Source organism: Bufo gargarizans, chromosome 2 (assembly GCF_014858855.1).
Source record: "Bufo gargarizans isolate SCDJY-AF-19 chromosome 2, ASM1485885v1, whole genome shotgun sequence".
Taxonomy (NCBI): Eukaryota; Metazoa; Chordata; class Amphibia; order Anura; family Bufonidae; genus Bufo; species Bufo gargarizans.
Genome location: NC_058081.1, coordinates 66,647,003 through 66,668,616, shown reverse-complemented (window position 1 = coordinate 66,668,616; position 21,614 = coordinate 66,647,003). Strand labels below are relative to the sequence as shown.

The window sequence follows — 21,614 nt, the reverse complement described above, 5'->3', positions numbered from 1 at the left end:
GCAGACCTGTTGACGGATTCAAATTAAACTGGTCCTGGCGCAGCCACCCTCCTCTATTCACCACAATGAGAGTCTTGAAAATAACCAAGTGCTGGCTCGGCTATTTCCGGCAGACCCATAGAAATGAATGGAGAGGTGGCCGTGCATGCACAGTGCACTCTCCAGTCACCAATATGGGACTTCCGAAAACAGTTTTTTGGAACTCCCTCAAACGCAAATGGAGAACACTCACGCATGCGTGGTATGCTCTTCTTCACGTGAAGGGGGCCGTTCTAGGGGATAAGTTCGGATCCCAGAGGTGGGACTCGTACTCTGGAATCTGCACCTATTTGACTTTGGTGCCATATCCTATAGATATGCCATTTAAATCTGAGATGAGGCATCCCCTTTACGGCTCATGCACACGACCGTATGCCCTCCGAGACATACGGTCCGTGAGCGGGCTATATGTCCCGGGGCGGCATACATCGTGCGCACGGGAGCCCACAGCATCATAGGTTACTATACTGCTGCGCACATCGAGCCGCCCGCGGGGCTATTGTCCTTCACTTATAATATCATATGAAAATAGTCCCGCAGGCGGCCCGATGTGCACAGCATTATAGTAATTTATGATGCTGTGTGCTCCCGTGCGCACGATGTATGCCAGTCTGGGACATATGGCCCGTTCACAGACCGTATGTCTCGGAGAGCATACGGTCGTGTGCATGAGCCCTTAAATGGATTTTCTGGCAATTAAAAATTAATGGCCTATCCTCAGGATAGGCCATCAATACCTGATTGGTGAGGGTCCGACGCCCTGCACACCTGCCAATCAGCTGTTTAGGGGTAGCGCCAGGACTGGAATTTGGCGCCAAAACTACACAGTTACTTCCATTTTTGTAGTGGATGATACTGATTACTGCAGTTCTGTCTACAACACAATGGACGGAGTTCCAGAACCAGAGCTACATACTCCAGAACAGTAGATCTCTAGTTGTGTGGGGTGTTGGGCACCCACCAATCTGATGTTGATGACCCGTCCTAGGAAAAGGTCATCACTTGTTAACTCCTAGAAAACCCCTTTAATAAAGGAGTAGTACCTTAGGCAGAGCTATCGGTGGGGTGAGGGGCTATTCTGTGTTATGGCCCCTGGAGACCACAAGTTTCAGGCTTGGTGATGGAACTTTCTCATAGTTTCCAACTACGAACTTCTAAAAGATGCAGCCTTTTTTTTTTTTCTTTTTTTTATAAATCACCAGGAATGTATTTTACCAGGAGGCTGATTGCATTCTGTGTGAAATCCTCTTTAAATGTGTGCTCTTAAAACTGCGGGCAAAGACAGAAAGTGAAAACACATTTCCTTTTGCATAATTAAACTAATATTGTAATCAGAGCGGGTGCGGGCAGCATGAGGCGGCAGTCAGCATCCCATTAATAGATTGCTAGAATCACTTTTTCAGTGTCGCTCCGTGATTGTCCTGTGTCCACTTTCCTGTTCGGTTGAACCATTTATCTTCATAGAGATCAGTTCATTTAAGGTTTTTTCTGAGGTTTTTTTTAATTGATGGCCTATCCTCTCGACCAGATACTGATGTCCAATCCACAGGATAGTTCATCAGTTAAAAAATTTGCAGAAAACCCCTTTAACATCAGGCAATATACAGATGCAGAGGGGCAGCAGGGAACCATTGGGCGTCTTAGTTTACAAGACGGATACAGTCGTGTGAATCAGCCCTTCGAGAGATGGTCTGCCTTTGCCTAAATTTCCATAATGCCAAACACTAGTCTGTAAAGGTAAAAAAAATACTGCTAAATCTCCTCCTGATTTCCTTTAGTCCGAATGAAGATGCAACTCATCTAGTGTCCAAGAGTCAGCAGCTATAGCTTTTCCAAGATGGTGCTTCTGTCTTCTACCGCACAGGCGCTGATACAGAACATCCATGGAAGTTATAGACGTCCCTGATTTGCACCTACTTTGAAGGCTTTCGGCACATGTTCAGTAGAAGACAGAAGCACCATCTTGGAAAGGCTATGGATTTTGGCACTTGTTTACATCAGTACCCCCTGGACACCAGAGGGAAGGCAACTTCATGCAGCCTAAGGGAGTCCGGAGGTGATTTAGCAGGTTCTTATTCCATTACACACTGGTGTACGGTATTACTGACATTTATGCACAAAGTAGACAACCCCTTTTAATAGAAAATGTCCTGATAAAACATCTAGTGCAGTGGCAAATTCTTACCGTGTCCTCCAGAACTTTTATTCTCTCCTGTGGACATTACTGCAATCCCAGCTCTCTTGTGCCACTGATACAAGAGAGCAGCTCCATCTAAAACTACACAGAGGCGCACCTTCAATGGAGGCTGACCGCTCCTGAGACTGGCGTACCTTCGATGGAGGCAGACCACGCAACTGCTACGGGAAGAGAAAAGGCGATGTAGGCACTCAACTCCTTTTCCCGACAAGAAAACACAGTATTTTCATGCAGCAGCCACTAGGAGGTGCTCAATGCAAAAAGATTACTTCAGCTTCAAGTAAATATTAACTATATAAATCCCTACACACTGAGCTCCCCCTAGTGGTGGCTGCAGACAGACAGCTTTGTAATAGAAAGGAAACAGGAGATATATCAATGTATTTTGCCAGTTGTCTGGTGTAACTACATTGAGAAATATGCTGCTCAGAATGAGTGCCATATTTATGAAGCACTTGTTCCACTTTTCCTGACATTGAAGTCGAACAAAGTGAGTGAGGTGGAGGGCGACTTTTTTTTTGTTAAAAGTTCTGCTTAATTAAAAAAAAATATTAAACTTTGTCAGAAATCTAGGATGTTGAGCTTTGCGTTGCGAGTGATTGTCACACCTGTAACTTGGAAATTGGGTGGGGTTGGGGGGCCCATACTGTTTTGTTATGGGGCTCTATGTACACTCCTGATTTCCCATGATTCCTCTGATCTCACTCAGTCACTCTTGGCGTACACATCCCCTTATCCACTTCAGCCAGGCACTCCCACCTTTAATGTTTCCCGCAGTGGGAGTGCTGGAAACATCACATGCCAAGCGATGTTCTGTCCTGGGAGCGGACATTTCCATATGGGAAAGGCTGCACAGAGAACAGAAGGTCACATGAACTGCGGCATTTTGTATTCTCGGAGCAGTGCTCACTATGACAGTGAATAAGCTGGAACACAAAATGTCACAAGGTAAAGCGTGCATGTCATGAAATTTTTTCAATAAATCAGAGGTACCTTAGACTACTTGAAAGTGGCATTTTCACCACCTTCCAGCAGCACACTGTTGTTTTATATCTGAATGTTCAGTAAAAAGATTGTCTTTGGTTATTGGGGAAGAGAAGAGGGGGGGGGGGGGGGAGACATGATGCTGCAGTCTTTCTGCTTTAGCCCGTTTGTGAGACTAAGGCTACATGAACACGACCGTATGTGTTTTGCGGTCTGCAATTTGCGGATCCGCCCAAAAAAACGGATGACATCCGTATGCCATCCGTTTTTTTTGAGGATCCATTGTAACAATGCCTAAGGCTACATGCACACGAACGTTGTTAGTTTCCGTGTCCGTTCCTTTTTTTTTTGTGGGTCCGCAAAAAATGCGGACAGCACACCGTGTTCTATGTGTTCTATCTGCATCCGTATGTCCATTCCGTAGCCCTGCAAAAAAAATATAACATGTCCTATTCTTGTCCGTTTTAGGCATTGTTACAATGGATCTGCAAAAAAAAAAAAAAGGATCAGTTTTTTGGTTTTTTTTGCGGATTGACCGCAAAACACATACGGTCGTGTGCATGTAGCCTAAAACAGACAAGAATAGGACATGTTATATTTTTTTTACAGGGCTACAGAACGGACATACGGATGCGGACAGCACACTGTGTGCTGTCCGCATTTTTTGCAGACCCATTGAAATGAATGGGTCTGCATCCTATCTGCAAAAAAAACTAACGGAACGGACACGGAAACAAACAACGTTCGTGTGCATGTAGCCTAATGCTGTGAGAGGGGAAAGGGAGCTGCAAAAGGGAAAGAGCTAATCGGTCAGAGCACATGGAACAGCATTTCGATCATAACACTCAGCAAGGTTAGAGAAATACATTTTACTGATAACCTATCTAAAGGATGGGTCATCAGTAAAAATAAAAATAAAAAATGTCGAAAAACCCCTGTAAGAATTACACAAATGATTCAGAGGGAAGAAAAAGACCCAAAACTTGCAGGTTACACACAATGTATCTGACAGCACTACATATATAGAAAACCACAAGTGTGGAATCACATGACAGTATCAATGCTGTGATTATCTTGCCAGTCGACCCTTCTTCTTTCACTATCCATTTAATGATTTTTCCTTGTCCTCTCTTTTCTTTACCACTGCCACAACAGGAAGCTTCAGAGATCCCAGTAAGTATTTCTTTGGTCTTGTCTAAATTATAATCACACTGCAGCTGCCACTAGGGGGAGCTAACTGCATACTGCTAAATGTACATTCCTAAACTCCCTCTAGTGACCTATTCTTAGGATAGACCACCAATATTATATCATGGGTGGCGAGGATCTCAGTCATCCCATCCATAAGCTATTTTAAGAAGCCATGTCCCCTTCCTTGTTTACAAAGTATGATTTTCTTCTTTCAGCGGGGTGTGTGCCTGGTATTACAAGTCACAATCAGATGGGACTGATCTGAAATACCAGGCCCCTTCAAACATCCAATAGGTAGGGGTGTCAGAAGTTGGATCCCCACTTATCTAATATTGATCATGAGGACTCTACAGATATCATGTCTGGAAACTAAACACTATGGGCCAGATTTATCATTACTCCGACAGCTCACTCCACTTTTACATATGGCTAAAGTCAGTTTTAGCCAAGTCAGATTTATGATCGGCCCTTTAAGACTGTAATAAATGTGGTTTGACGGTAGCAGTTTATCCGTCAGTAAGCAGCTTTACAAAAGTCGCACATCTTTACGAAAAAGTCGCACGTTTTTATGAAAAAGTCGCATGTTCTATTAAAAAGTCTCATAAGATAAGCATGGTCCTCACTGGAGTGAAATTGCGACTTTTTTGCGACTTTTTGCGACTTTTTAAATAGTCACAATAGTAAATCTGTCTAGAGATTAATTTACATAAGAAAACACGCCCACTTTCAGAAAACTGGCGAGCATAGTGCAGAGCAGGAAAAAGTCGCAATTTTTTGCGCAGTTTAAGCGATTGCGCAAAAATTTGCCACTTTTTCACTCCATTATTCTGACTTGAGCTAATGATAAATCTGGCCCTATGAGAAAGAAAACTGGCATGAATGAAAGTGTGGAGCAGCAGTGGCAAAAGGTGGTGTTTTCTTTATGTCCCCAAACACGGTCTTTTACACCCCAGAGGACAAAGGAATAATTGGTATCATAATTAAAGTTTTCTACAGTATGCCAAGTACATAGACTTCAAGGATCACAGACAGATTACCTCACTACATCCTTTTTATACATAACATATGTCATCCCAAACATTTTACTATTCATATACATTGACGTACGTAAGTTACGCATCCACCAACTTTCAATTGGACGAGTTTCTTATCATAACAAGTCATGCATAAATAATTTGTTCCTTTGGATCATTCATCAATATTCTCAAATTCTTCATCTTGTCTCCATTCTCCTTCTCCAAGGAGACATATGGACCATCAACACTTGAATTGGTCATCCTTATGTATTACCTATCCCAACACCAAGGGTCAAACATAATCATAAACATTTCAATGAACTTCTACAATTTCAGTAAACAAGTACATTTATTCCAGCCAAGACGTCTACCATTAATACATATACCATTTACTTTCTCAAGTTCACCCTTACATCATGACCCTTTAATCCATTACTTAAAACTCTATCTCCTACCACTAGGACACATCACAATCTACTTCAACAAGATAATTAATTCCTCAACTAAACTCCTTTCTAAAGCAAGGACACAAGATGTCTGCTTGATACAACATGGCTGACTCTAATCCTGATTCTGGAACACTATCAGCTACCATTTTTTATCATCTCCATAGCTACATTTTCAGCCTTGATTGCGAATATAAAATGAGCGCCACCATTTGCAGACATTATAGGGGTTGTCAGCTTTGGATTATCCCCTTTTTTTAGAACCGTCCCATGACAATAAGCATCACATAAAATGTCCTGCTGGGACCTTCCGCAATCAGTTTCAATCTGTGAGAAGACCTGGAAATAAGTGTTCTTGCTGAATTTTCCTGCAGTGCCCCCCACTGGGAAAATGAAGCACTATACTATGCCAAATCAAATCAATGGCTTGTCTGTCTAATGCAGGGCAGATATACCTAAAAGGAGCTCTAAATAACCAACAAGTTCTCAAAAATTAAATATATTAAAAAAAAGATAGAAAAACTGCCCCCTAGTGAATCCCTAGTCAATCTGAGAGCGGAACATCCACCCTGATAAGGGCAATCGCACTATTTGGAACCTAACCCTAGAAATCCTTAGCTCCTCCCTAGAGGTTAGGTAAGATTACTGCGCATGCTCTGCCCTTACACTCTGTTGCGTTGTGACGAGCCTCGGTGGGTGATGTAATTCCTGCATGTTCGGTCCTCCCTTTGCCGCTAAAAGAGCGTTGTTAGTGGGGTTGTTTCAGGTATCGAATTTTCGATACCCAATCGATACTTTTGCCTGGTATTTACCTCGATACCAGGATTTGCCTTTTTTCGATACTAGGCTTCCATATTGCGCAGTCTAGTATCAGAGAACAATCAGCACGCTGCTCTCAGCACGCTCATTGTTCTCCTCAGCAGCACAGGGGAGAAGGAAGCAGTCTCTCCCCCCCCCCCCGTGCAGCTGCTGCCGCTGCGTCCAATGGGGAGAAGGGGGCCAGCGCACTGCGCCACCAATGAAAGTAAATAGACCTTTCATCTGGCAAAAAATTCTGAACTAAGTATCATGATATGTACAGCAGCACCCAGGGATCTGACTGCACTTACTATTATCCCTGGGTGCCACTCCGTTCTCCCGCTATGTCCTCCGGCATCTTCGGGGACTTGGTAACACTGGGAGTAGCCTGCCCTTGTTCTCCTGGGTGTCTCCTTGTCGCAGGCTGTAGCGCTGGCCAATTGCAGTGCAGAGCTCACAGCCTGTGAGTTTTTGTTGGGAGAAGGAGACGCCCAGGAGAACAAGGTCAGTCTCCGCCCAGTATAACCAAGTCCCCGAAGATACCAAAGGACATAGCGGGAGAACGGAGCGGCGCCCAGGGATAATAGTAAGTTCAGTGAGATCCCTGGGCGCCGCTGTACATATCATGATACTTAGTTCTGAATTTTTTTTGCCAGATGAAAGGTCCATTTACTTTCATTGGTGGCGCAGTGAGCTTGCCCCTCTCTCCTCATTGGTGGCAGCGGCAGCATAAAGAGCTGTAAATCACGTTCTACTAAGCATTACACCAGGTGCCCAGCCACAAGTGTAAAAAAAGGAAATATAGATAAACATAAACCCCTGCACTGACATTAAGCAGCGCAGCTCCGATCCCCTCAGTGAGTGTTGAGGAGATCGGGCCGCGCTGCTGTGTTTCTGTGCCCCGATCTCCCCTTCAGGATGGCTAAGCCAGAGAAAATTGTTATTTCAGACAGGGAGGCAGTCCATCCCCCCACCCCTCCTCTCCCCCGCAATTGAACAGGATGGCCGAGCGGTTTAGTAGATTGGCAGCTGTAACATACAGCTGACAATCTACTGTAACGGCCGACATCAGTGCCGCAGGCGCACTGAGAGGCGGACGCTCACTCGGCCGCTCTATCCTCAATGCGCCTGCACCGGGTGTAGATGTGACGTCATCGGCGCAGGTGCATTGAGGGTGGAGCGGCCGAGCGAGCGGCTGCCTCTCAGTGCGCCTGTGCCGACTGAATACCGTTACAGTGCAGGCGCGAGATCTTGATAGCAGACAGGGCTAGCCGGAGGACGATCCTCTTCGCTGGCCCTGTCAATCAACATGCAGAGGGGGCGTCTTTAGGATAGGAGGATGCGGCTGCTACCAGCAAGTAGCCGCCCTACTTGCTGGTAGCAAGGTCATTTGCATATTTTAAAAGTACGTTTTTAACAGAATCTACTGAACCGAAATGATTAATTAGATCATGTATGCATAAATCGCAGTATAGGGATTATAAGTAAACAAAAAAAAAAAAAAAAAAACTGTTTAGTGGGGTGACAGAAGCTCTTTAAGGGGTTAAACCATGTGCATTATATAAAACAGAAAAGCAAAAAAACAACAGGTTTATAAAAACCTGTGCAGCATTTGACCACAAGAATAAATCAGATTCCATCTCTAATGAGCTCTCCAGTGCAGTAAAGGTGGCCATACACATTAGTTCATCAAAGTGGACAATTTCAACCAAATCGATTTTCATCCGGTGAGATTTACCAATGACCGCTTGTTTTAGCTGTGACGAAACCAACCTCGCCACGGTGTTTTGGAGGGGGCTGGTTGCTAGCCTCTTGCCTCAGGATTATGGCCCATAGTAACTTTTAAACCCCTGAACCTATTCCAGGGAATTTTGGATAGGTTTGTCCCCCAAGTTATACTGTTTAAATTGATGTTAGTTATATGTATGGACAATGTAACCTCACAAAGTTGTAACAACTTATAATAAGTGTAACTTGTCAGATATGCTGGGTGTGGTTCTATTGTCCCATTGTGTGTTTAAATGGTGTATCTGTCCTGTTGTCTCCACATGTGTATTGGTGATCTCCCCTTTGTCCTGAGAGATAATTGGATTGTCTTCAGTCGTCTCCCAGGCGGAGAGGAGGAAACCATGATGCATTGTGGGGATATGTTGTATCTGTTCTGTGTCGCAGTCTCCATTCTGGTCCTCTAGGGGGCGGGAACGATTGGTTGCTGTATTTACATTGTGTGTGTTGTGAATTACTGATTGGTTGGATTTCAAAACCCTGTGGGTAGTACTATGTTTGTTTTTTTTATCAATAAAAGAAGCTGTACTTGAAGTACAGTCAGAGCACTGCTTGACCCTCAAGACAGAGCCTTGTCTCGTTATTGGGGGGATTCCCTGTATGCTGTTAGAGACTGATTGCCAGGAGTGTAAGCCGAGTGTACGCTTTTCCTGTTCGCCTGCTGACAGCTATTTGCGAGGTTCCAGTTTGGAGTGCTATTTTGTATCCAGTTCGGGAGGTTGGTGTTCTGCAGTAGCTGTGCCTGTCTCTCAGAAAGGGGTATATCGCCTAAACGGATCTTAACCCCTTGTCTGCTGAAACGGTCCGTTACATTGGTGGCAAGCAGCGGGATCGTTCCTACAGCCAGAAGGACAGCTACAGGAGACACCATTTCTTTGGATTCTACAATTTAAGGGCAACGCATGTCCCAGTACAGCGACCCTAAAAGCACCAGGATGGAACCAGCAGTGTTATACGAGGAGGAGGACCCGGACTGGAGGGATGCAGACAGAAAGGAAGTCTGGTATGATGCCCTGGAAGATGCCCAGCGGCTGCGAGGTGAGAGTCTCCCCAGTTATGAGCAGCGACTACAAAAGCGTGTGGCGATGCGGATGGGTCTCTTGGGAGAGCAGCCCCTGGATGACTGGGTAACAGAGCTCCAGAACCTGGTATGTAAGGAGCTTTGGCTAGAGGACGCTTACCAGGCCCTAAGGTGGCATGTCATTCAACATTCCCCCTGGATGGCTGAGCACGACAGACCCGAGGGTGAGGATTATGATGGACCTGGGTTACTATGGGATGCCTTGGAGGAGGACATTGATCTTGGCAGCACGGAGGAGTCTAGGTTTTGAGACATCTACGACTACCGGATGGGCATTCATGATTATGCTGACGAAAGGGAGGTGAGCAAAGACATGATCCACCTGGTAACAAGGGAGTGGGAGCTGGAGCAGACCTACCAACACCTGCTCAGCTCTGTTCATCCCCAACCTACTCGACAAGTAGAGCCAGATCTGCCCTCCTACAACTGGGAAGACTTGCCGGCGATACCCCCTGCTTCCCTACCAACTCCCAAAGTAGGGAACTTCATTGACTGGTTCTGGGAAGACGTCCTGACGGCAGGTAGAGATGGGACCGAAGTCTCTCCACCGGCCCTACAGGGATGCTGGGTAGCCGGCCCAGATCCCCAACTACAACCAGCATTACTAGGAGTGGAGATGGTCGCACCCACTACCCAGCACCAGGCAGCGTTACAGAGAGTTGAGACAGTCGGTCTGACTCCCCAGCAGCAGTGTGTTGTAAAGAGAGAAGAGACAACCGGTCTCTATCCCCAACCACAGGGGGACAGCACCCCTAACTTCGATGGTGCAGATGGGACCGCGGTCTCTGCACCAGGCCTACCAGGATACTGGACGGCCGGTTCAGATCCCCCACTAACCCTGCAGGAATGCCTGGAGGAGGAGGTAAGCGATTCCTCCTCTCCACAGCCGATCTGCAACAAGGTCCTGGGGATAGGATTTCCTGATCCCATCCCAGCGGAAGAGCTGGCATCTGGGCAGAGCGCAGTCGGCCTCTGCCCTCCCCTATCCTCTACTCCAGAGCCGGACTTCCCACAGGCTACCCCAGCGGAAGTGCTGGCATCTGGGCAGAGTGCAGTCGCCCTCTGCCCTCCCTTATCCTCTTCTCCAGAGCCGGACTCCCCACCGGCTACCCCAGCGGAAGAGCTGGCATCTGGGCAGAGCGCAGTCAGCCTCTGCCCTCCCCTACCCTCTTCTTCAGAGCCGGACTTTCCACAGGCTACCCCCGCGGAAGAGCTGGCATCTGGGCAGAGCGCAGTCGGCCTCTGCCCACCAAGTACCTACAGCTCCAAGCTGGAGAACCACAAGGCAGCAAGGAGTCGCAGATGCCCACTCAACAGCTGGGGACATACAGAACAGAGCCAGGCCCCAAAATTCAACAGGTCCAGTATGGGGTTGTGGTTGGACTGCCAGACTAACTCAGGTACTGACCGTGAGGTCAGGTATCTGGTTAGTCTTCCCTGGAAGGGGGAGATGTGTGACGAAACCAACCTCGCCACGGTGTTTTGGAGGGGGCTGGTTGCTAGCCTCTTGCCTCAGGATTATGGCCCATAGTAACTTTTAAACCCCTGAACCTATTCCAGGGAATTTTGGATAGGTTTGTCCCCCAAGTTATACTGGTTAAATTGATGTACGTTATATGTATGGACAATGTAACCTCACAAAGTTGTAACAACTTATAATAAGTGTAACTTGTCAGCTTGGGAGGAATATGCTGGGTGTGGTTCTATTGTCCCATTGTGTGTTTAAATGGTGTATCTGTCCTGTTGTCTCCACATGTGTATTGGTGATCTCCCCTTTGTCCTGAGAGATAATTGGATTGTCTTCAGTCGTCTCCCAGGCGGAGAGGAGGAAACCATGATGCATTGTGGGGATATGTTGTATCTGTTCTGTGTCGCAGTCTCCATTCTGGTCCTCTAGGGGGCGGGAACGATTGGTTGCTGTATTTACATTGTGTGTGTTGTGAATTACTGATTGGTTGGATTTCAAAACCCTGTGGGCAGTACTATGTTTTTTTTTTTTTATCAATAAAAGAAGCTGTACTTGAAGTACAGTCAGAGCACTGCTTGACCCTCAAGACAGAGCCTTGTCTCGTTATTGGGGGGATTCCCTGTATGCTGTTAGAGACTGATTGCCAGGAGTGTAAGCCGAGTGTACGCTTTTCCTGTTCGCCTGCTGACAGCTATTTGCGAGGTTCCAGTTTGGAGTGCTATTTTGTATCCAGTTCGGGAGGTTGGTGTTCTGCAGTAGCTGTGCCTGTCTCTCAGAAAGGGGTATATCGCCTAAACGGATCTTAACCCCTTGTCTGCTGAAACGGTCCGTTACATTAGCCAACCTGTAAATTACCAACATCATCTGAAAAGAAGCTGGGGATGTTAGAATTTTTCATCCAATAGATGAAAGATCTTTTATTTTAAGAAACTGTTTGTGGACGAAAAATCTTTCCTCCATCGCCCAATTTCATTGACTATGTATGGCCAGTTTGAACAACTGTAACCAATATGAACCATTATGTGGCCAATATGGACTAGGTAATTTGTGTGTCGATAGTCACCCCCATTCTTTTGCTGTGCACCCTCAAGCCATCCATGGAATGCACTGAGAGGACTCCTGTGTATGCGCACATATGGAGAGGACTCCAGGAGAAGTCCTCTGTATGCATTCCATTACCAGTTTGCGGGCTTATAGCAGGTGAATTGGGGCGAGTATCTACATTCAAATTAATGATCTGGAGTCAATGGCAGACGTTCCACACGTATTATTATACCACAGATTCCCTTTAAGAGAGACAGAAGCAATAATGGAAAGATATTTGGTATGCTGAGTATCACTGATTATTAATCTTTTCTTTCCCTATAGAACACACCTTAAGCAGAGATCCATGTGGTAAGGATGCACTCCCACCCCTTCCTCTTAATGGCAACTTCAATAACAGTTACTCTCTAAGAGCTGGAGACTTTCCTCCTGATCCTTCCAAAATGGGAGAAGGTGGCCGTCGTAATATTACAGATGCAGCAGCCTTTGAAAAGATGATCATTTCCGAACTCGTACACAGCAACCTACGGGGCAAATCTCATGCAGGGACAACAGACACCGGTGATGAGGAAGTGACATCTGGGGCAATGGCAGAAGGTGGAGAGGTACCTACATTAGAGATGGAGCGCATGTACAAAGCTTTGGAGGAGCCCCTTCTCTTACAAAGAGCTCAGTCAATCCTCTACCAGAGTGATCTGGAGGAGTCTGAAGCTGAAGCTGCCCCGCGCGACTCACCAAATCGCGATTCACTATACACTAGCATGACCAACCTCAGAGACTCTCCATACCCAGATAGTAGCCCTGAACCGGGCCTGCCATCATCTGGGGAAATGCTGCCGTGCCACCAAGGGGTTCCCCCACCCACGGGGGCAGATGCCATGTACTTCCCTGGCCGGCTGGGTTCAGTGCCCAGAGGGCAGTTGCAGGCCTTCTACCAGATGCCACAGGGGTTTCTGGGTCTCGAAGGGTCAGTGCCCGAGGGTGACGGGCAGATGCAGCTTATCACCAGCCTCTGAACTTACTCACCCACCCCTGACACCAACCTCGTTACTCCCCTATAAAAAGAAAAAGATACTGCCTTCACTTTCCATTTCAGATGAAAGCAGGGTCAGATGGAAGGAAGGGGTATTTGAATAGGGGCTATTTTGGTGGGGCAGGGGTGAGGACAAGACACTGCCTGGGCTAATGGACAATGAGTTTTGATGTGTGCTCAGTCTACTTGGATTTCATTTTGACTTCAAGTGTCTGTTAGTAATTCTTAAATGCAAGGCCACCAACAGGTAGGGGTTTGGGTGCCAAAAATATGTTTCTGAAAACACAATTGTTTGCCCAAAGATGACCTGTGTAAGCTACTAATGCAAAAACTGTTGAGGTGCTGGAATGTGCAGTATTGTTAAAAAGCCAATTTAAAGAAATAACGAAAAGAGACAGGCAGGTGTAGTGTTTAGCCTGTAATAATTGTAGGCAGCCCATTTGTGTTAGAAACACCAGATGTCTTCAAGTGATGCAAACAATGAGACTACCTGGTAAGGAATTAATCACTAGTGCTCGATAAGTGGTGCCAAACAGCCTATGGGGCTTGCTGAGTAATGAGAAAGTAGAGGACAGAAATTGCCTAAGATTGTGAAATTTACATTTTTTTAATTTTTGAAAGGTCGCAGCTTATAATTTGCATTCCCATAATATAACAGGGGCAGAACATAGAAATTCGAAGAAAAGATACAGAAAAAGGCCACTTTTCATACGATAATGTCTTTCTTGGGCTTTTCAAAAACAGTGGCTGTCACCTCCACCTTCTCTACTGACCCAACTCCCTATGTCTGCCCTAAAGACAGGGTAAGAGATTTTTTATTACATCAATTCAGAAGAGACTACAGTTTACATGGAAAGAGCAAAGAACTTGGCAAGCAATTACAACATGGAATTTGGAAATGACTAAATTGAAAGTTGGGGTGAAAGAGAACTTGACAACTGCCCTGCATATTCTTTATTTAAGCACAAAACACCCCCTGCCTCTATTACAGAGGAACATTGGAACTTTTACAATGGGGGAAGCGAGTGTCCTTTCCGACTGCTGTAAATAACGAACTTCTAAAAGGAGGAAGGGAGAGATGAGGAGAGATGCCTACACCCTTCTTCCCAAACTTGTATCCAAGGTGTGGAAATGGTCAGTAGGGGGCTTTTTTTATTTATGTGTGTTTGCCTTCTGCAATTTTCCTTTTGTATCTGGTTGGGACACATTACCATAGTATCTGTCTTTTCTGCAACTGAATCATCGATGATCTTTTTCGTCAGTCCCAAAGATTCCACCTTGTGTCTCTCTAGCTACCTTATTCGTTTCTTTTTAGCATCTTCATCTTAATTTATTTTTATGTTGCATGTAGAAATCTAGAATTGTACAGGTTCTTCTCATATTTGGCCACCTACCTGCCTGAGAAAAAGCTACCTTTATTTTCTGATGCTGAACAAAATGGTGGCAATCAACGTTTCATACAACAAAGTATATAATGTGAACCCTAACAAGGTCTGAGGATGGCATGATCCAAAAAAAGCGGAATGAATAGTATCGCTATAAAAGTCATTATAAACTTATACATCTTACAGCCACCTGCTGCTATATGTAGGCCATGACATATAGGGAACAGTGCAATAAGGCATGACCTTTGGGGGCCACACTGGAGCAATGATTTTACCAGCCCCTACAGTGCCGCAACCTGAAGTGAACTGTGATTTTGGTCTTTATATTCTCACTAACGGTTACACAAGGCGCTGGTGACTTTTCCGTGGTTCCTGCACACAGCTAAAGCCAAAACCTGTATACGATCATATATCTGCATTATGTTTCCCTGCACAGATCTATACGTCTCCAAATTTATAGATCTTTATATATTTCCATAGATATATGAATTGTTAATATATCCATATTTAAGGGTTTTAGGAACAGAAGTGCAGGTCCCATGGTGTAGACTCCTTGGAATTGTCAATCTGATTACAATGGTCGTCTTTACTCTGCGTTGGTAACAGCAGAAGCTCAGTCCATTTGTTTGTGTAAAACTAGGAATGGTACCCCCTACCATGAAAAATCAAATGTGATAAGAGCAGAAAGAAGCAATTATAATTTTGCCACACTAGGATAACTTGGTATTATATTGTATGTAAGCCAGTTAAGTGTCTCATGATATGTCCTTGGTTGTCTGATCAGCCACCAGGAAACATATCTCCAAGCTCAACGAGCTGTAAGTACATGGGGAGTCTGTCCCTGAAGCTATAGTAGTCTACTGAGCTCTACCTAAAAAAGAAATAGAGGTTCCACTGACTATCACGAATCTGCATGTTTCCTCAAGCAGAACACAGCACTTACAAAGAATATTTTTGTCATTGTTATATTTCAGACAATATGAATATAGAAATGATATTTATGAGAAGCCCATGAAGAAACGGGTATAAAATACCATTATAGATTCTTATAGAAAAGACCTTCCTATTAGAGGAAGTTCAGAGGACTGCTGTATACGTTCCATCAGTGGTCATGGTCTCTGAATTTATGGAGAGAAGCTTTGTGATCTGTAATTAACAGATTTTGTCTGGGAAGTCTACTTTTTGAGAGGTGGTCTTGAGTTCATTAACACAACATCAGTGGCACATATTTATGTTCTGTGCACATGTATGTCACGTTCTGCTTTGTCCTGATGTGTTTTGCTGCCAATCCTACCCCACCCCTAAGTCTGAAAACAAGAAAAGGGTAAAAATACCTCTCTGCCCCCCCCCCTCCTCTTCTCTCTCTCCTTCCTTCATTTTCTTTTTCATATGCCAAAACCAGAAATGGGTCGAACGCCATTCTACAAGCGAACAAAAAACAAGAAAAAAAAAATGATTGTACGAAAGACTGAAAATTATATCGTACATAGAAAAATAAAACAAAAAAAAGGCAGAAAAAAATAATGCTGAAAAAAGTTAAAAAAAAATATTAAATATCGCAACTTGTGGAGTGAAAGAAACACACCAATAAAAACATTTTGATTTCTGGATGGTCTTCTTTTATTGTGTACTCCACTGTTTTAATTTAAAGAATGCTAGATTTATATCCAGGAGAGTAACTAGAAATGACAGGGACCAACAGATTTAAGTTCCAAGGGATCCCCATGGTGCCCAAAGCCGAGTTTTAAAGTAGCATATAGTTTTACGAAATCCAACAATATTGCTAGTTATTGCTCTCATATATTGTCTTGCACTGTCTAGAAAGACAGTAGTTGTGTCCTTAATTATACTGAAATGTTCCAAGCAAAAGCATTTTCACATAAGCATAGCTCTATGTCTTCCCATATAATATACATGGTGTCAGCAAAAAAAATCACTTTTACGGATGTAACTTGACTGGACGTAGCCTTTATGTAGCTATAAGAGTAGGACAGTGTTAGGTAGGGCAGTGGGAAAAAAAAAAAAAAATCATGTCCTGAACATCATGTTTAAAGAGTTGTCCAAGATTATTGTATTGATTGGTGGGGGTCGGACTCCCGACTGTTGATAAGATGATCACTGCGGCCTCTTCCTAGGCCTGTGCAGTCATGTTCATTGGTCACATGGCCTAGGAGCAGCTCAGTCCCATTCAAGTGAATGGGGCTGAGCTGCAATACCAAGCACAGCCACTATCCAATGGACTGCAATTGTCACCACTTGCGGAGCTGCCTAGGGCAGTTGAGCCTTAGTGCACTGCTCTACAATAGATGGTAATGATGTGATCCTGCCTACGATATGCCATCATGACTGAGCAGCCTGACAGGAACGCTCAAGAATATGTCGAATATGCAAGTTTCAGAGCGCAGTGTGTAGTGGGGCCCTTCATCGCCCCTAGGCAGCTCTGTAAGTCAAAGAAACCAGTTCTGCTCTCACGAGATTAGAAACTCAATAATTAAAATACACTAATAATAATAACCATAAAATTATAATAAATAAAGACTTAATGATTAAGACAAGTATAATTGGCTTAATGAGGGCACACTGTTTTATTCAGGGATATCAACTAATTTAAATACCATTAATAAAAGCTCAGCTCTACAAGCTGGAGCTAATAACCACACAATGTATTTATCATATAAACCACGTCCACCCAGCCCATGAGCGGGATAACTCAGCCCTCAAACAAGTACCCTATATATACATTTTGCTTCTTTTTTTAAATTCCATAGGGTGGGCTTGACGGAGTTCCTTCTTCTTCCAATCCTGTCAGAAAAAGGTTGCTGTGATAGGAATGCAGGACAATATGGCACTTTCTGCTTCCCGACAGAAACATGGAGACCAATCAGCTGAGTGGAAAGCAGCTCGGGACGACCACAGAAACTTCTGGACTCTCCTGGTGCACTTCAAGCACAATTAACCCTTCAGAATTAAAGAATTGTGCAATGCCCTCACAATGTCCTTCTCCACTCTCTGGAGCACTATAGCTATATATTTCTATAAATTTAGAAGTAGGGATGGGTGAATAAAAAGTGTAAGGACTGCTTCACCTGTTTCTCTGTGAGATCACTGAGGGATGCGAAAGGGACCAGGGAAGCTACTGAGCAGGTTAGTCCACCTCTGAATGCTGGAGAAGGTGGATCAGAAGGATAAACAGCAGGGGGCGCTACCAGAGAGAAAAATTATAATGTACAAAAAAAAAACATTTATATTGCAATAATACGCCCTTTAAAATGCCCTTTTCAGTGCATAGTCATACTTCTCCTGGGATAAACCTTTAAAGGGCTTCTGTCACCCCACTAAACCGTTTTTTTTTTTTTTTTTGTTTACTTATAATCCCTATAGTGCGATTTCTGCGGGATCGTCCTCTGCTGGCCCTGTCTGAATTCAAAATATCGCGCCTGCGCCGTACCTGTCTTCAATGCGCCTGCGCCGATGATGTCACATCTACACCCGGTGCAGGCGCATTGAGGATGGAGCGGCCGAGCGAGCGGCCGCCTCTCAGTGCGCCTGCGCCGATTGAAGACAGGTACGGCGCAGGCGCGATATTTTGAATTCAAACAGGGCCAGCATAGAACGGTCCCGTTCCCTGTCCCTGTCAATCAACATGCGGAGGGGGCGTCTTTAGGATCGGAGGATGCGACTGCTACCAGCAAGTAGCAGCCCTACTTGCTGGTAGCAAGGTAATTTGCATATTTTAAAATTACATTTTTAACAAATTCTACTGGACCGAAATTATTATTTAGCTTATGTATGCAGAAATCACACTATAGGGATTATAAGTAAACAAAAAAAAAAAAAAACGGTTTAGTGGAGTGACAGAAGCCCTTTAAGGTGGCCATAAACATGGATACCGCCGAACCTGCCAGTATCATCTGGCCAACCATGTAATATGGGGTTCTTCCACCCCTGCCCTAAAAGAAAGAAGTATGGGTAAAGAAGGATTGGGAATATTGGATTCCTAGGAATGAGCCAAGCAAAAATGTGTTTTGGGGGAGGGGACCTGAATGAACAGCTTTCAGCTGAATAGGTTTTGGCGTACAGCTATGCAGGTGTGTAACTACCATAGCGGTAGACCATGCGACTGCTATGGGGCCCAGGGCAAGAGGGGGCCGTTGGGATCCTCTCCTCTTCTACTGGAGGGGAAAACTTGGTCAGGACTCTACCCTCTAAAGAAACAACTTTTATCAAATGAGGCAGCAATAAAATGTTCCAACATCATTGAAAAGGGTTTAGGCAGAAACCCTTCTGTCCTGTTTAGGGGGTCTGGTTTGATCCTTGCTATGGCCCCTCACTTCTCTATGTACGCCACTGATCTAATGTTTATGGATAGCCACACTGATGTCATGGCCTTTATGTGCGATTGTTTACACTTGCTCCAGATTCCTTGGAAGATCAGACCCTCTGAATAATTCCTTTGATGGGCCAAAGGTAACCAAATCTGAAACGGCATTGTTTTCAATTGACCCATTCTTCTGTGCAAATCCACACACACCACAAATAATTTAGAAAGGTTCTGTAGAAGACCACGTGTCTGGTATTACTGGGCACTTTTACAAACCGGATTCCCAAAAAGTTCCACTAAACAAATTGTGAATAAAAACTGAATGCAATGATGTGGAGATGGCAAATGTCAATGTTTTTTTTGTAATAGAACGTAGATGACAGATCAAATGTTTAATCCGAGTAAATGTATCATTTTAAAGGAAAAATAGGTTGATTCAAATTTTCACGGTGTCAACAAATCCCAATTAACACTAATTAGGTCAATTGGCAACATGATTGGGAATAAAAAGAGCTTCTCAGAGTGGCAGTGTCTCTCAGAAGCCAAGATGGGTAGAGGATCACCAATTCCCACAATGTTGCGCAGAAAGATAGTGGAGCAATATCAGAAAGGTGTTACCCAGCAAAAAATTGCAAAGACTTTGCATCTATCATCATCAACTGTGCATAACATCATCCGAAGATTCAGAGAATATGGAACAATCTCTGTGCGTAAGGGTCAAGGCCGTAAAACCATACTGGATGCCCGTGATCTCCGGGCCCTTAAACGACACTGCACCACAAACAGGAATGCTACTGTAAAGGAAATCACAGAATGGGCACAGGAATACTTCCAGAAACCATTGTCAGTGAACACAATCCACCGTGCCATCCGCCGTTGCCAGCTGAAACTCTACAGTGCAAAGAAGAAGCCATTTCTAAGCAAGATCCACAAGCTCAGGCGTTTTCACTGGGCCAGGGATCATTTAAAATGGAGTGTGGCAAAATGGAAGACTGTTCCGTGGTCAGACGAGTCACGATTCGAAGTTCTTTTTGGAAATCGGGGACGCCATGTCATCCGGACCAAAGAGGACAAGGACAACCCAAGTTTTTATCAACGCTCAGTTCAGAAGCCTGCATCTCTAATGGTATGGGGTTGCATGAGCGTGTGGCATGGGCAGCTTGCATGTCTGGAAAGGCACCATCAATGCAGAAAAATATATTCAGGTTCTAGAACAACATATGCTCCCATCCAGACGTCATCTCTTTCAGGGAAGACCCTGCATTTTTCAACAAGATAATGCCAGACCACATTCTGCATCAATCACAACATCATGGCTGCGTAGGAGAAGGATCTGGGTACTGAAATGGCCAGTCTGCAGTCCAGATCTTTCACCTATAGAGAACATTTGCCGCATCATAAAGACGAAGGTGCAACAAAGAAGGCCCAAGACGATTGAACAGTTAGAGGCCTGTATTAGACAAGAATGGGAGAGCATTCCTATTTCTAAACTTGAGAAACTGGTCTCCTCGGTCCCCAGACGTCTGTTGAGTGTTGTAAGAAGAAGGGGAGATGCCACACAGTGGTGAAAATGGCCTTGTCCCAACTTTTTGGAGATTTGTTGACACCATGAAATTCTGATTCAACATATTTTTCCCTTAAAATGGTACATTTTCTCAGTTTAAACTTTTGTTCCATGATTTATGTTCTATTCTGAATAAAATATTAGAAGTTGGCACCTCCACATCATTGCATTCAGTTTTTATTCACGATTTGTATAGTGTCCCAACTTTTTTGGAATCCAGTTTGTACCTATTTCCAAATATTATCTGAAATATTGAGAACAGGTATTATCTCTCATTGCTGCAATGTTGACTAGAGATGAGCGAATCTGTGAAAAATTTATTTTGGCCGGTTCGCCAATTTTTTTTTTAAAAACGGCTATTTCCTGGCTGCAGAGAGCCTTTATAATGGTGTAGGACACTGTGCCTTTCAGTAACACGCATAGGGAGTCTGCTGTGGTAGTGAAATAATACTGTGAGTCAGTATGACATGCAGATGACAGGCGTTGCTCTTAGAATCACTGCACACTTCACTTATTTGGGCAGTTACGGGGCCAAAACTGACCAAATAACTAAAGTGTAAACTCAACCCTACAGGTCAATGTTATCGTCAAGAAGAAGCGCACTCCTTTTACACCGTTGGCATCTGATTCCACATACCATATTTTTAACCCCATAAGACGCACAGAGAAGCGCTCATGAGTACTGGAGGACCAGGAAGCGGTGAAGGCTCTGTACTCACCGCTTCCTGGTCCTCAGCTGTGAAGGCTGAGCACAGCGTGAGGGCGCTCTGTGAGCTCACGGTGTGTGCGCTAGTTCATAGCGCATCCGACAGCAGGAGGAAGAGGATCGCAATGTGAGGAGCGGTGGCGTCCAGGAGCAGGAGAGGTAAGTGGGTTTTTTATTTTTGTTATCTGAGGCTGAATTATGGCTGGGGGCTGCTCACATATGGCTGGGGGCTGCTCACATATGGCTGGGGGCTGAGTACATATGGCTGGGGGCTGATTATATGACTGGGGCTCATCACATGAGGCTGGGGGTTCATATGAGACATGGGGGGCCTCATCTAAGGTCTGATTGGGGGTCATTCACATTGGGGTCTGATCTGAGATCTTACTAACATTGGGGATATGATTAGGGCTGTGAGCTGAGGTCTGATTAACATTGGGGGTCTGATTGCTGATCTGAGGTCTAATGAAAAATATTTTTTTTCTTATTGTCCTCCTCTGAAACCTAGGTGCATCTTATGGGCTGGTGCGTCTTATAGCGCAAAAAATACGGTAGA

The 21,614-nt window shown here is 44.6% G+C and overlaps 1 protein-coding gene across 8 annotated transcripts in view; it reads left to right on the top strand.

Moving 5' to 3' along the window:
- The window catches only part of ADGRL1 (adhesion G protein-coupled receptor L1), a 356,531-nt gene extending 338,971 nt beyond the window's left edge, over positions 1–17,560 (top strand). For 5 of the 8 annotated variants that reach the window (XM_044279108.1, XM_044279112.1, XM_044279110.1 and 2 more), the window contains 2 exons: positions 4,376–4,393; positions 12,374–16,075. In XM_044279108.1, coding sequence (XP_044135043.1) covers positions 4,376–4,393; positions 12,374–13,065 — 710 coding nt within the window. In that variant the 3' untranslated portion in view covers positions 13,066–16,075. Of the gene's footprint in view, positions 1–4,375; positions 4,394–12,373; positions 16,076–17,235 lie in introns of those variants that run through there. The other 3 variants (XM_044279111.1, XM_044279116.1, XM_044279114.1) reach the window with 2 other exon arrangements.
- The last annotated feature ends 4,054 nt before the right edge of the window (positions 17,561–21,614 follow it).